General features: G+C 34.8%; 1 protein-coding gene across 1 annotated transcript in view; it reads left to right on the top strand.

The window, feature by feature from the left end:
* The window catches only part of KIAA1841 (KIAA1841 ortholog), a 43575-nt gene that overhangs the window by 2363 nt on the left and 25065 nt on the right, over nucleotides 1–16147 (top strand). Inside the window, exons 2-7 of the mRNA XM_006778569.2 lie at nucleotides 3854–4012; nucleotides 4424–4607; nucleotides 5408–5486; nucleotides 8381–8619; nucleotides 12927–12985; nucleotides 14450–14610. Coding sequence (XP_006778632.2) covers nucleotides 3854–4012; nucleotides 4424–4607; nucleotides 5408–5486; nucleotides 8381–8619; nucleotides 12927–12985; nucleotides 14450–14610 — 881 coding nt within the window. The remainder of the gene's footprint in view (nucleotides 1–3853; nucleotides 4013–4423; nucleotides 4608–5407; nucleotides 5487–8380; nucleotides 8620–12926; nucleotides 12986–14449; nucleotides 14611–16147) is intronic.

Genomic DNA, 16147 nt, shown 5'->3' with positions numbered 1-16147 from the left:
TGCCAAGAACCTACAACCAAGATTACTTTATCCAGCAAAGCTATCATTCAGAAGTGAAGGTCAGATAAAGAGCTTCACAGATAAGGAAAAGCTAAAGGAGTTCATCACCACCAAACCAGGATTATATGAAATGCTGAAAGGTATCCTTTAAGAAGAGGACGAGGAAGAAAAAGGTAAAGATACAAATTATGAACAACAAATACACATCTATCAACAAGTGAATCCAAAAATCGTGTGAATAAAAAATCTGATGAACAGAATAAACTGATGATTATAAAAGAATCAGGGGCATATAAAGGGAGTGGACTGACTGTTCTCGGGGTGGGGAGGGATGTGGAGGGGGCGGGAAGAGACTACAAAAATCATAAAAAAAAGATTAAGACTCCACACTTTGAAAAATTGTATCAGCTTCAGGTTAAAAAAGTTTTTTTTTCATCTCTAAATGACTTAAATTATTCTTTTTTTAACAAATAAGTTTATTTTTTTAAAAATATATTTTATTGATTGTTTTACAGAGAAAGAGGGAGTAAAAAAAAGATTAAGACTACCCACTTTGAAAAATTGTATCAGCTTCAGGTTAAAAAAGTTTTTTTTTCATCTCTAAATGACTTAAATTATTCTTTTTTTAACAAATAAGTTTATTTTTTTAAAAATATATTTTATTGATTGTTTTACAGAGAGAAAGAGGGAGAGGGAGAGGAATAGAGAGAAACATTGATCAGCTGCCTCCTGCGCACTTCCTAATGGGGATGTGCCCGCAACCAAGGTACGTGCCCTTGACCAGAATCGAACCTGGGACCTTTCAGTCCGCAGGTTGACGCTCTATCCACTGAGCCACACCAGTTAGGGCTAAATTATTCTTAAACATGTATATTGTGAGTACCATATTTGAAATATACATACACATTTTTAAGTATTTAGTCCGGACTGTATTTTTGATTAGCTCGTAGGTGCCTACACATTGTAGGACACAATAAGTATTTTAGGAATTTTAAATAAATGTTTTTGAAGTGGGGGGAAAAAAGTACCCCTGTTCCTTGCCTTGAACTCTGTTTTATTTTTTTTTAAATATATTTTATTGATTTTTTACAGAGAGGAAGGGAGAGAGATAGAGAGTTAGAAACATCGATGAGAGAGAAACATCGATCAGCTGCCTCCTGCACACTCCCCACTGGGGATGTGCCCGCAACCCAGATACATGCCCTTGACCGGAATCGAACCTGTAGGAATTTTAAATAAATGTTTTTGAAGTGGGGGAAAAAAAGTACCCCTGTTCCTTCCCTGAACTCTGTTTTAGACTGAGACCTCTATCCACTGAGCCAAACCGGTTTTGGCCTGAACTCTGTTTTAGACTGAGACTCAAACAAATTATACAAAACAACCCCATGCCCTAACATACATCTCAAATTGTGTGGTGTGAAAAAGTGATGATGTGCCAGGCACACAGATGGAGGACAATGAAGTTCTGGAAAATCTATTTTTATTTGGGCTCAAGGCAGTGATTTACAGTTATTAAAATAATTGTTAGAAATTTTTAATGCCAATAATGGCCAAAATAGGAGGAAGAAAAATAATAATAGTGGTGACAAGTTATCTACTGAGCACGTTTTGTATGCCACATAGTGTGCTGGATGCTTTATCTATTACTATTTAATCCTCACAGTAACACCAAAGGTAGGTATTATTTTCTTATAGCTGAGACTATTGAAAGTGGTAAAAACTGGATAAGAATCTAGATCTGACTTTTTACTCATTTTGTCAAAAGGATACTTCATTGAAAAGTTACTGTCTCTTATCTGCCACATTTATCTTTATGAATTTGTTTAATCTGAGGATCTCTGGAATGATAATGTTACTACTACAAACATTACATAATCCTTACTGTGTACCAGGTTGCTCTGTCCATATGTCCTCAAAAGTATGTGGGCTAGCCACTATTTTTTTGTTTCACAGATGAGGAAATTGAGGCACAGAGATAAGTAATCTGAACCATGTAATACCTTAAGTGTTTCTTTTTAATGCTCAGGCAGATACATGTAGAATAACTTTATGTCTGCCACCTGATGTCTCATATCAGTGTTTTATGGAAACAGTTACATGGCCCTAATCATAGTTAACCCTTACTGAGAGCTTCTACATTCCACCTCCCCATCTGAACATTAAAACATCTCACATAATCCTCAGCACAATGCTAGGAGGTAGATAACTCTCATTCGTGAGGCGCTTTCATTGTTTTCAAAGTGCTCTCACAAAGTAATCCCTTTGATTCTCTCTATGATGTCAGTCAGAGGAATTATCATCTTTTAAACTTGGGTGCACTGCTTTTGGCACTGTACCAGTCTGTCAGTGGATTCTTGTTTTCATACTTCATGCCCTACAATAGATGTAGTTTTCCATAGTAACAGCTTCTCTTTGGTGATTACATTCCCAACCCAGAATTCATCATCAATTGAATCATAGATATGACTAGCCATAAACCTTTGTCTTATTTTCATATGTAAGTTTATGTTCTAACTTCAGATAGAATGCCTGGCCCATAACAAGGGCTCAGCACATGTTTGAATAAGATAAGAGACTTCTCACATACATTGATACCAAAAAAAAAGTTTTTTAAAATTATTTGTTAAATCTTGGCTCTATTGAAGTATAATTGCCAGAAATACTTAAACTTCTCTAAGTTTAAATGTTGTGGCTTCATTTTTGTTCTGATACCACAGCCTTCCCCCTCCCTTACCTCAGAAGCAGAAGCTTTCAGAATTATTTCTTTGAATTATAACTGACTTCAAAATTAGACTGTCTTTCTCTACCCTAAGTCATTATTCCCAGCCTGCTGTCTCCCTGTAATATACCTCTTGTATATAATGGAAACAACATGAGTGTGAGCGTCAGTTTTACCTTGCCCTGCCTCTTATTACTTCTGTGGCCTTGTACTTCTCTGAACCTATTTCTTCGTCTTGTAAAAGTGGGGAGAGCACCTTTCTTATAGGGGTGTGGTGAAATTTTATTGAAATAACAGTTCTACCATCCTAGGAAGTACTCAGTAAATAATAGCTGTTATATATCCCTCATCTGCCCCTCTGGCTCCCCTCTGCTTTGGCTCTCAGAAAATTATATTAAAAAGATCCGTTTGTCTGATAATACTTCACGCTAAACCATAAACTCCTTGAGGACCGGGACCATGCCATATTTATTTTTGCATCCCTGGTGCTTGGCACATAGTTGGGACCCACTGAATGAATGTTTATTGCACTACATGCTTTCGGAAAGCCATCTGGAGCCTTTTTCTTGGTGATCCTATTGCCTGAAGATTTTGGACACCCTTGGCCACTGCACATGTTATTCAAGGGCTCCTAGATTGAAATAGGGGATGTGACTTGTGGAGAGTCAGGTGAAGAAGCAAGGGAAGCCTCCATTCTGCTCAGTAAGTGCCTGTGTGTGGAGGTGTCTTGGCTTTTTATATATGAGTGTCAGGGTGTGTATTTAAGGATTAAAACTTATCAGGCCAATTGTTCCATTGCTTCTGAAGACAAGGAAGAAGAGAAGAACTTTCCCCAAAAAAGTTGTTTCGAACATATAAAAATAACACTAATTATAGTTGATGATTAATATTTTCACATTACACTTTTAATCATTTATCTATCTGTCCGTCCTTCTATCCATCCATCTACCAAGTCATAATGTCAAAATACAATTATATTTGAAGAGTTTGAGCTATATACTTTGTGTTTATTTTATGTCAGCTTTACTTTATATAGTAGCAGATAATTTTTAGGAATTAATTATAACTGATTTAAAATGTTCTGAAAACATTTGTATATCAGATGCAAATAAATCTGCTTTTATCTGTCTCTAGTTCCAAAAGATGAGTCGTGGATATTCAGAAAACAACAATTTCCTGAACAATAACAGCCAAATGGTGTTGGACATGCTTCTTTATCCATTAATTGGAATCCATCAGACGATTAACTGGGAAACTGTGGCAAGGCTTGTTCCTGGATTAACGCCCAAAGAGGTAAATAACAGTCCCACAGATATCTTCTGAAAAAAAATTAGAAAAAGTGATCAATTTCAAGGAACAACTAAAAGAAATAATTATAGAAAAGTATCTTCAAATAACAGACAAGAATATATTTTCTTATTTTTTAATTTTAAAACTCCCAGCCCAGTCAGTGTGGCTCAATGGTTGAGCATTGATCCATGAACCAAGAGGTCACTGGTTCGATTCCAGGTCAGGACACAGGCCCAGGGTTGTGGGCTCTATCCCCCGTAGGGGTGTGTAGGAGGCAGCCGATCAATGTTTCTCTCTCATTAATGTTTCCATCTCTCTATCCCTCTCCCTTCCTCTCTAAAAATAAATAAAAGCATAATTAAAAACAAACAAAAACTCCCAGACCTGCATTTTCTTCCTTTGATATTATTACAGTGTGCAAAAAGGTTTGAGGAACTAAAGAGCAGTGGAAGCTCACCTGTTGACAACCGGTATAGTCCCCTAATGGCTGGAGAGAGTCCTGTTGAAACTTTAGCCACGTATATCAAATCCTCACTTCTTGACACACACGGAGAATTTCAGGAGGCTTCTGTTGATCAGGATGCAGTTTCCAAAACAGGTAAGGTTTTAAAACAAAATGCAGTGTTTGTCCTTAGGATAATTCTGCAAATTATTATGTATTCCAATCATCTTTTCTTTATTTATGTAAAGGCTAATATAAACATTAATAGAAAAATCTATGCATTTTTGTGTCTTCCTAAATTTTAGAAATTTTTCTTTTCTATATTTGAAAAAATTTTAAATGTTAATATACAGGTCAAATATTATTAACAAAAAATTTTATTTACTATACCAAAATTTACTATTCCAAGTTATGTCATAAATATTAAAGGTATTTGACTTAAGGTTTTTTCCCTTCCCTCAGAGAATTTTGCTTGTCTCTTGTGTTATCTTTTTTACAGCTATCTATCCTTTATTGCAGTCAATGATAGTTTCAAATGACACAGTGGCAGGATAGAAGAGATGTTTTTCCGCAATTGCTTTGGAAATAATAACTGGTTTTAGAAATCCTCAGAGTGTAGTGAATTATTTTAATCTCAGCAACAGCTGTCAGAGTATTGATGTGAAAATTTACTTCAGGAAGGGAAATTTATATTGTTGGCTTTTGAGCATTTGACCCTATTTGTACACGCCATATCAGTATTTTTTAAATCTTCATTGTAACATTAGCAATTTGTTATCCCTTTTTTGGACTGTTTCTTGCATAAACATTTGGAATACTAAGGGAAGTGCCACCTTTAACTAGCGTTGGAAGCCATGCATTTACACTATAACCATTCAATAAGTAAAAATTCATTCTGAGCTAGAAATGCTAACTCCCCCCCTTTGTTTTTGTATGTGTTTGTTTCTGTATTTAAGCTTCCACAAGGAATTGTTCTTCAGAAAGTGAAAATTGTACTACTCGTAATGGTGGAGCAAAGACCGAAGAATCTGAAGGGTAGGAGGCTGGTTCTTTGCTAGATAAGTTTAATATGAGTATCTACTTTAAATTATAAAATACATGATTGGTGATTATATACATCAGGTACCATAATTTAGGAATACCACAATTGCTGAAACAGTTGAAATTAGTTCATATGTTGAACTATATATAATTGCTTGATAGCTAAACATATGCTTATTTGTGTTGTTTATAAATTGGACTAGTTTTTCATTTTAAAATTTTATTTTCATTTTGTAAATATTAGAAATAACATCTATTAACCTAAAACTTTGAAAAGTAAATTTTAAATCTAAAGGAAAAGTCAATTATTAGTTCTCCAGTTTTATTAAAGAAACTGGTTATGTATTTTAGAATGATGTATCTATAATAATAAAAGCATAATATGCTAATTAGACTGGACGTCCTTCCGGATGTCCTCCCAGATGACCTTCTGGACAAAACTGAGGCAGCAGGGGCCGAGCTGAGGCAGAGGTGGCCGAGGCAGTGGAGGGGGCCAAGACCCTTGCACGAATTTCGTGCGTTGGGCCTCTAGTTTGAATATAATTATTCATTATAGAAACATTTAAAAATTAGAATATATCTTTCAATATATTACAAGTTATTTTTAAATCTCCCTATTTTTTTCTTTTATTGATTGTAGAGAGAGGAAGGGAGAGAGAGAGAGAGAGAGAGATCAATGTAGAAGAGAAACATTGATTGGTTGCCCAAGCGGACCGGGGATCAAACCTGCAACCTGGGTATGTGCCCTCACCTGGAATCAAACCTACCACCTTTTGGTGTATGCAATGCTCCAACCAACTGAACCACACCAGCCAGGGCTGTATTGCAAGTCTTGATACTTTTGTATTGTTTTGTATACTTTCCATACAGTCAACTGCACATATTTTAAACAAATGGGCTCACCATGTAACATGACCCAAATGAAGATATAGAATATTTTCATTATCTCTAAAAGTTCTTTTGTGTATTTTCAGTTTAGATAGTTCTTTTTATAACAGTTTTATTACTATATAAATCACATACTATAACATTTACCCTTTTGAAAACGTCTTGGAGATGGATGGTAGTGATAATTGAAACAATGTGAATGTGCTTAATGCCACTGAACTGTACTCTTAAAAAGGCAAATTTTATGTTATGTATATTTTACCACAATAAAATAAAATCACCCTTTAAAAGTGATTTTTAGTTTATTTACATATCATTTTTACGTAGATTTTTAAAAAATATATATTTTATTGATTTTTTACAGAGAGGAAGAGAGAGGGATAGAGAGCTAGAAACATCAATCAGCTGCCTCCTGCACACCCCCTACTGGGGATGTGCCCACAACCAAGGTACATGCCCTTGACTGGAATCGAACCTGGGACCCTTCAGTCTGCAGGCCGACGCTCTATCCACTGACCCAAACCAGCCAGGGCTAGGTAGATTTTTTTAACTGCTAAGTTTGAATCACAAAAATTTTATCAGATAATTTTTTTACATGGGATTATCTAGTATTTCAGATAGTGGTCCAAAAAGCCACAGAAACTTTATGCTTCATTATACCAGCCATTACCTGTTTATATTTTGACCATAATTTATTTGGAAGAACAATTTTCAGAGAGTTATTTAAATTCTTTTGACTTGGACAAGAGTGTTGATTAATAACCCTTTTTCTGGTAGCCCAATTTTTTTTCAAATGCAGTTATTTGCTTACTTATTTTTATTTTTCAATTACAGTTGACATTCAGTAACATTTTATATTTGTTTGAGATGTAGAGCATAGTGGTAATTTTTTATATTTAGAAATAAAGTTCCACTAAACACACATCCAGTTCATCTTGTAGGACAGTGTATCTCTTCTTATTTAATCTCTTCCTTTTGTAATGACATGAAGGCAATTGTGGATCACACTAATGTTTCTTTTTGAGGTAATATACTTATCAAGGGATACTAAATTCAAGGAGTACATAATTTTTGAAGCAATCATTCTGATGTATCATCTAAACTTATTCTCAAATTATTAAAAAATATGTAAATAGCACATTGTAGTTTTAAGAATTATTTTAACTATATTTACTAATTTATATTTATTGAATGCCTGACAAACTTTCTTTTTTTAAAAAAACGTTTTTTGAATGCCTGACAAACTTTCTTTTTTTAAAAAAAAAGTTTTTATTGTTATTGCTTTTAAATATATTTTTATTGATTTCAGAGAGAGAGAGAGAGAAACATCAATGATGAAAATCATCGATTGGATGCCTCCTACACACCACACCCGCTGCTGGGGATCCAGCCCACAACCCAGCTTGTGCCCTCACTGGGAATAAAATCATGACCTCCTTGTTCAGGAGTTAAACCTCAACCACAGAGCCACCCAACCAGGCCTGGCAAACTTTCTTGCTGTTAAAAATAACTAAGTTACTCTACTAATTTTTTTATTTTTTAGTGAATAGTTTTAACGTTTTTTTTTTTACTTATTACTAGTAAGGAAATTTTAATATTTAGCTTTATCTCCTTCCAAGACCCATAGCCATGTAAAAGTACTGTTTTATGTTCATCACAAGAATTAGAATGTATTACTTAATTTTTCTTCATGAATTGGTACTGTTTTTTAAATTTTCATAATTTACTTATACCTTGAAAATAATGAATTTAAAACCTGTAAATTATGAGTCCCATAGTAAAAAATATTTTTATTTGTCTAATTAAGTGAATAGTTTAATTAAAATTATTCATAATCTCAGATATGGATAAGATTAGCAAGACACTTAAATCCTATAAAACTGATTTGTGGTCAAATCTTAAAAAACATCTTGTTCTCATACTTCCAATAAATGTTAATATTCTTGACTCCTCTTCTGAAATTCTAATAATTTTATTTCTATGTAACATTTTTTATGAAGGCCAAATATGGTGATCCATGTATGTGATGAAGCAAAAAATTTGAAAGAAGATTTTATTTGCCCACGAGACCTTTTGATATCAGAAATGAAGTACTTTGCTGAATATTTATCTATGGATGCCCAGCGCTGGGAAGAGGTTGACATTTCAGTTCACTGTGACGTTCAAATTTTCAACTGGTTGATAAAATATGTTAAAAGGAACACTAAGGAGAATAAAGGTTGTGAGATGCCCACTTTAGGTAAAAGACAATCTATTACTTACTTTGTAGTTAAGTTTGTGTGTCACCTGGTAGTTGCTTCAGGCCAAACATGAAATGTGGATATTTGCTTGAACATTAGTGTTTATACACAAATTAGTAATTGCCCTTTAGAAAACATACCTCATATTTTTTAGTAAATTATAATGAACTAGAAGCCCAGTGCACGAAATTTGTGCACTCAGGGGGGGTCCCTCAGCCTGGCCTGCACCCTCTTGCAGTCCAGGAGCCCGGGGGGGATGTCTGACTGACGGTTTAGCACTGCCACGGAGGCGGGAGAGGCTCCCACCACTTCCGCTACGCTCATCAGCCATGAGCCTGGCTTCTGGCTGAGCTGCACTCCCCCTGTGGGAGTGCACTGACAACCAGGGGGCAGCTCCGGCATTGAACGTCTGGACGTGGTGGTCAGTACACGTCATAGCAACCAGTCATTCTGCTGTTTGGTTGATTTGCATGTTAGCCTTTTATTATATAGGATGTATGGCGAATGGACAGGTCTCTACATCAGCAATTCCCATTGTATGGTACATGGACCACTGGAGTCCTAGAGGATTCTTTTAGAGGATCCAGGAGGTCAAGACAATTTGCATAATTAAACCAAGATGTTATTTGTCTTTATGTGTTGACATTTGTCCAGGTGGTACAGATGTAAAACTGTTGCAGCTTTAGCCTATATCAAGGTCAGTGCACCAAACTGTACTAGTGGTCTCTGTATTCCATGAACTCACAGTTAAAAGGAAAAAAAAATCCAGGTTCACTTAAGAATGTCCTTGATGAAGTGGTAAAAATTACTAATTTTATTAAGTTTTGAGCCTTGAGTATACATCTTTTTAATATTCTGTGTGAGTATACAGACTATACATCTTGAGTATACATCTTTTTAATATTCTGCCACACACCAAAGTATGATGGTTGTCTTGAGGAAAAGCACTTGTGCAGTTGTTTGAGTTGCAATCTAACCTCGTTGCTTTTTTTAAAAATTGAAAACTGTGTTTACTTGAGAGAATGACTGACAGACAAATTATGGTTACTCAGACCTAGGCATTTTGCAGATATTGTCTTGAAAATTTATTAAGCCCTAGCTGGTTTGGCTCAGTGGATAGAGCATCGGCCTGCAGACTAAAGGGTCCCGGATTCAATTCCGGCCAAGGGCATGTACCTCGGTTGCAGGCTCCTTCCCAGGCCAGGCCCTGGTCAGGGCTCGTACATGAGGCAAACAATTGATGTGTTTCTCACATCCATGTTTCTCTCTGTCTTTCCCTCCCTTTTCCACTCTCCCTAAAAAATCAATGGAAAAATATCCTCGGGTAAAAATTAACAACAACAACGAAAAAACACCAAAAAGAGAAAAGAGAATGAATTAAATGAGCTGGTCAATTAAAAAGAAACAACTGCTAGTATTTGTTGCCAGGTCCCAGGTTTGATTCCGGTCAAGGGCATGTTCCTTGGTTGCGGGCACATCCCCAGTAGGAGGTGTGCAGGAAGCAGCTGATTGATGTTTCTCTCCTATCAATGTTTCTAACTCTATATCCCTCTCCCTTCCTCTCTGTAAAAAAATCAATAAAACATATATTTTTTAAAATTATGCATGGAGTTAAAGATTCAAAGCACAAGATAAATCAGTGGATTTTAAGGTAATAGAATGGAAAAGTTCATTGACGATTTCAGATTCCATTGCAACTAACCTTAAGAAAGTACCACTTGTCAAGTTTTGAAATAACATCAAAAAAGATTACCCATATATTGAATGTAGAACCAGATATGAGAATCCAGCTGATTTCTATTAAGTGAGACATTGAAGAAATTGCAAAATATGTCAATGTTATTCTCACTAGTTTTTTTTTTCATTTTGGAAAATATACTAGTTATTTTTCAAAAAAATATGTGAATATGTAATGAATTTATTATTTTTAAGTAAATTAATACATTTTCTGTTTTCATCTTTAACATGGTAAATACTCATATAACCCATATAAACAAAAGCTCTTTAGGAGTCTGTTTTTCAGATTACAAAGGGATCTTGAGAGCAAAAGTTTGAGAACCACTATTCTAGATGATAAGAAGAATAATTACTAAGTAATCTTTCATTGGGCATAGTTTTATATAGGAAATCTCACTAGTGGTTTAAGAAAGTCTTTCTGTGCACTAAAATTGCTATTTACAGCAGTACCAAAATATTTATTTTTTATTTTTTTTAATTGATTTTTTACAGAGAGGAAGGGAGAGAGATAGAAAGCCAGAAACATCAATGAGAGAGAAACATCGATCAGCTGCCTCCTGCACATCTCTTACTGGCGATGTGCCCGCAACCCAGGTACATGCCCTTGACCGGAACCGAACCAGGGACCCTTCAGCCCGCAGGCCGACGCTCTATCCACTGAGCCAAACCGGTTTCGGCCAAAATATTTATTTTTAATAAATATACATATTTATTTATTTCAGAGAGGAAGGGAAAGGGAGAGAGAGACAAACATCAATGATAAGAGAAAATCATTGCTCAACCGCCTCTAGCACAACCCCTCTGGGGATCATGCTAGCAATCCAGGCATGTGCCCTGTCCTGGGAATTAAACCGTGACTTCCCAGTTCATAGGTCATGCTCAACTACTGAGACATACTGGCCAGCACCAAAATATTTCTAACCTCTTATTAGTAAATGAGTCTATACTGACAGTTTAAAACTTTTCTGAAGAAGTTTATAATTTCTATTTTAATGGAAATCGTTTCTAGTGGTTTATGGTTAAATAAAATGAATTAATTTATTTTATTTCATTTTTAAATATATTTATTTCAGAGAGGAACATAGAGGAAGGGAGAGAGATAGAGAGTTAGAAACATCGATGAGAGAGAAACATCGATCAGCTGCCTCCTGCACATCTCCTGCTGGGGATGTTGCCCGCAACCAAGGTACATGCCCTTGACCGGAATCGAACCTGGGACCCTTCAGTCCGCAGGCCGACGCTCTATCCACTGAGCCAAACCGGTTTCGGCAAAATGAATTAATTTTAAAAAATTTCAGCCAATCAGAGTCCAGAGATACTGGACCATGCAGATGATATGTATGTGTGAAGTAAAAATCAAATTATGTAGAGAAAAAAAAAGCTATTTCTTGATCTAGCATATTTATGTGGATAATAAAGGTAAAAGTAGTGCAAAACTATTCACTTTAATCTTTGACCTTAAAAAATGACTAGAAATGTAAACTTATACACACACAATCTTTATTCTGATTTGGAAAACTACCAAAATGCTTAATTAAATCTCTGATAATCTATTCTAAACAATGGGTCTTAACTGGAATGGACCATATTATAATTTCCTGAGGAACTCTTTCACAAGCTCCTTCCTCCCTTCATTTCTATCTGAGAAACTTTCACCTAGAGTTGTTATTTAAGAAAAGATAGGGGTTACTTATTGTAATCATTGTTTGTATAGTTCTTTAGTTGGATTGTCTTAGTACTATAATGGTAAAAATCAGATTTTTCTTTTTCTTAACTATACTTCATAGGAGATGACTTAGGTACTGAAACAGTAGCATCATATGGCATCCTCCTCTCCCTGACTCCACTCAGTCTGCCTTTAGGAAGGAACTTTAGCATTTCTGCAGGAGTAAATTTTATATTGTCTTTCAGAATCTTTTTCACTAAGTACTTGTTCTTAAAAAACATAGAACTGCTTTTTATGAACAAGGGCTCTCAATCATTTAAAAATTTTTCTCACTGATTTTTGTGTGATGAGTTATATTCTGTTTTTGTTTTGTTTTTTAAATATATTTTATTGATTTTTTTTTACAGAGAGGAAGGGAGAGGGATAGAGAGTTAGAAACATCGATGAGAGAGAAGCATCGATCAGCTGCCTCCTGCATACTCCCCACTGGAGATGTGTCTGCAACCAAGGTACATGCCCTTGACTGGAATTGAACCTGGGACCCCCCAGTCCACAGGCCGATGCTCTATGCATTGAGCCAAACCGGTTAGAGCTATTCTCAATTTTTATTATCTTTTCCCTGGCTTAGTTAAGGAGAAATTTGCATATATTCTATCTTTAACTGGAGTCCTTTTACTTGATAATACATCTAATTCCAGGGCAAATTTACTGTGCATTTTCTTTATACCCTAAGTTTGAACATTGCATTTTCTTTCTTTCACATATGTAAGCCATAGTAAGATAATCTTAAATTGTTCTTATTAGAGTATCATCCTCTTTTAAAGTGAGAGGGAGTCTCTTCTCAGGAATTTGAGGTACAAATAAAAAGGAGAATTTAAATGTTTGTTTTTGTTTTTTTTTAAGAGCCAGGAAATGTCATTTCAATTCTTATTTCTTCAGAGTTTTTGAAAATGGATTCATTGGTAAGTATTAATAAAAGATCTAAGGTCTTCTGCTCACCCATGCTTGACTTAATATTTAACTTGATTTTTCCTTCAAGTTCTGAATTGTTAATTCAAGAGTGTGATTCCATTAGAATAAACTGCTCATGTTTGAAGGTATTTTATTCTGTTGTGAAAGGGGTTAAGGCTGTTATATATCATTTGTATATGATGCCTATAAAGCAAGCAATTTATCCTCAAGGAGGAGCTCTCTGTTGTATTAGATGAAACAAAACAGAATTAACTTTACCCTAATAAAGAATTTGCTCTCAAATCAAGTTAAATGAAAATTAATTGGAATATATTTGTTTCGCTATTTAAGTAATTTCTTTAAGCATGTTTTGTTAATTTGTGTCTTTCATTTATAGTTCATCAAATTAAGAACCAATACCCAACTATTAAATAATATAATTTTGTATGTGTAAATCAGATGCTCATTCATTCTATTGTTTAAGAGTAGTTGATGAAACAAAAGCATATGTACATAAACATATCAAGTTTTAACATGAAATATATTTGTATTTTTTTTTGTTAATGAATTTATTTATCATTCAAATGTTTTTATATATTCTTATGGTTTTCCTTTAAGTAAATATTTGCTTTTAGTCCCCAAGAAGATTACACAGAGAGTTAGAAACATCAATGAGAGAGAAACATCGATCAGCTGCCTCCTTTGCTATGCTAACAGATGTGAAATTTGTTTGTTTATTTGATTGATTGGGATTTTACTAGTTGACTATGTTCTTTTTATTCCTTAGTCCTCCCCTAGTCAGTTGTTGGTATTAATTGCTTCAGGAAAGGGTTACAGAAAAAAACAGAAGTTAAAAGAATCCTTAACATTTGAATTCTGAAATCTAAGGCCCAAAGGATATTTTTCTGCCATAAGCAAAGTATTTTGAAGAATACATGATTTGCCAATGCTAGTTTTCCCTGGAACCCAAGTCCACCTCAAAAAGTAAATTTTCATAAATGATTTAATATGAAAAAAAGTAAATATACGTCAGATTGGAGAAGGAGGAAGAGAGCAAGCACAACACAACTGAGAAAATCCTGAATTGACTGAAATTATGTTTCTGCTACTCAGAGAAATGGAAACTTAAAATTGTTATCTAAGTTAAGTGATAAGAAGTCACATGTCCTATATACATGATTTTGTGGACTAAGATTTATACCTGCCACAGCTATGAAAATGCTCATTGCATTACTTTTTAAAATATCTTAAGAAGGTGGAAAATGATTATTCTAGCTATGGATATATATTTGTACAAATTTGACCTGCTGGACCACTTTGGAACAGTGTAGATAACCCAGATAAGCAAAACCCAGATAGTACGTAGCAATACATGGATAAGGCTTTTAATGAATTTTACCTTTGAAAAGTATTGATATTATATTATCCTTTATGCTGCTATTTTCAACATTCATTTTTTATTCTATTTTTTTTAGGTTGAACAATGTATTGAGTATTGCCACAAAAATATGAATGCCATAGTAGCTACGCCATGCAACATGAACTGTATTAATGCAAATCTTATCACACGTATAGCTGATCTGTTCACACACAATGAGGTTGATGACTTAAAAGACAAGAAAGATAAGTTTAGGAGGTAATTTTTAATTTTACTATTATTTTTTAATATATTTTTATTGATTGCAGAGAGGAAGGTAGAGGGAGAGAGAGATCGAAACATCAATGATGAGAGAGAAACATTGATTGGCTGCCTTCTGCACACCCCCCACGGGGACTGAACCCGCAACCTGGGCATGTGCTCTTGGCCGGAATCGAACCTGGGACCCTTCAGTCCATAGACCAACACTCTAACCACTGAGCCAACCAGCTAAGGCTAATTTTTAATTTTAAATCTGATGTTCCTATTAGAAAAAATATATTATTTCTATTTCATTTTATGTAAAATAGTCTGCTTTTAGATTACATTTAAAAATATATTTCCATTTTATTTTAAATGAAGTAAAATTTATGCAGAGCCAATTGCCCAAGATAAATATTAGTAATTAAATTAGTTATTTTGTATAGTGTATATATGAGCTAACTGTGGCAGTGAATTATGTAATTATTAAGACTGACTTTAGTATAAAGGGGAAAAGTGGTATGAGGAGGGGTTAGCAGTAGTTATTGGCAGCAGATGAGTGGCATTATCTGATTTGTTAAAAGATCATTTTGGTTTCTGTGTGGCGAATAGACTATAAGGATATAAGAAGCAAGGAAACCTACTAGGAAGTTAATGCAGCAGTCTGGTGAGAGAGGAAAGTGTTGGGACTAGAGTGGAAGCAATGGAGCTGGAAGGAAATAGATGTATTCAGAGTAGGTCATTAGACAGATTTGGTAGATTTTTCCTATGGAATGATGTAGGAAGAGAGAGTATTCTAGGGTAATTACTAGGCTTTAAGGTTGAGCAACTAAGTGGATGATAGTGTCATCCACAGAGTGGAAAGAATGAAGTGAAGGGAATCAAGAAATGGGTTTGGATCATGTTTAGATTATTTAATGACCCAAAAGTATATGTTTAATATATTTTTAAACATCAGTTAGAATGGCAAATAGATAGTTGGATAGCTGAAGTTCAGGTCAGAGGTCAGGGCTTAAAACAGAAATATAAGCATAGATTAGGTTTGAAACCATGGAACTGGATGAGATTTCCTAGCAAACCTTTCTCCACTGAATTGCAGTGGCACCTTTATTATAAATCAGAGGAATATATATATGTGAATTTTGTTTTGGAATTCTGCATTTTCTGTTGATTTCTTTGTGGATACATATATCAGAGGCACATTGTCTTAATTGTAGTAGCTTTATAATATTCTTTGTTATCTAAATTCCCCAACTATGCCTTTCTTCAAGATTGCTGCTTTAGCCATTTTAGGTCCCTTGCATTTCCATATAAATTTTATAATCACCTAGCCGGTTTGGCTCAGTGGATAGAGCATCAGCCAGCAGACTAGAGGGTCCCAGGTTCGATTCCAGTTAAGGACATATGCCCAGGTTGCAGGCTCTATCTCCCCACTAGTGGGCGTGCAGGAGGCAGCCAATCAATGATTTTCTCTCATCAATGTTTCTACATCTCTATCTCTTGCCCTTCCTCTCTGAAATCAACAAAAAAAATTAAAAAAAAAATTATTATCAGC

This window comes from Myotis davidii, unplaced genomic scaffold, assembly GCF_000327345.1.
Source record: "Myotis davidii unplaced genomic scaffold, ASM32734v1 scaffold6, whole genome shotgun sequence".
In the NCBI taxonomy this organism is placed as follows: Eukaryota; Metazoa; Chordata; class Mammalia; order Chiroptera; family Vespertilionidae; genus Myotis; species Myotis davidii.
The sequence above is the reverse complement of the archived record's forward strand: the minus strand, read 5'-3'. Positions and strand labels throughout refer to the sequence as shown.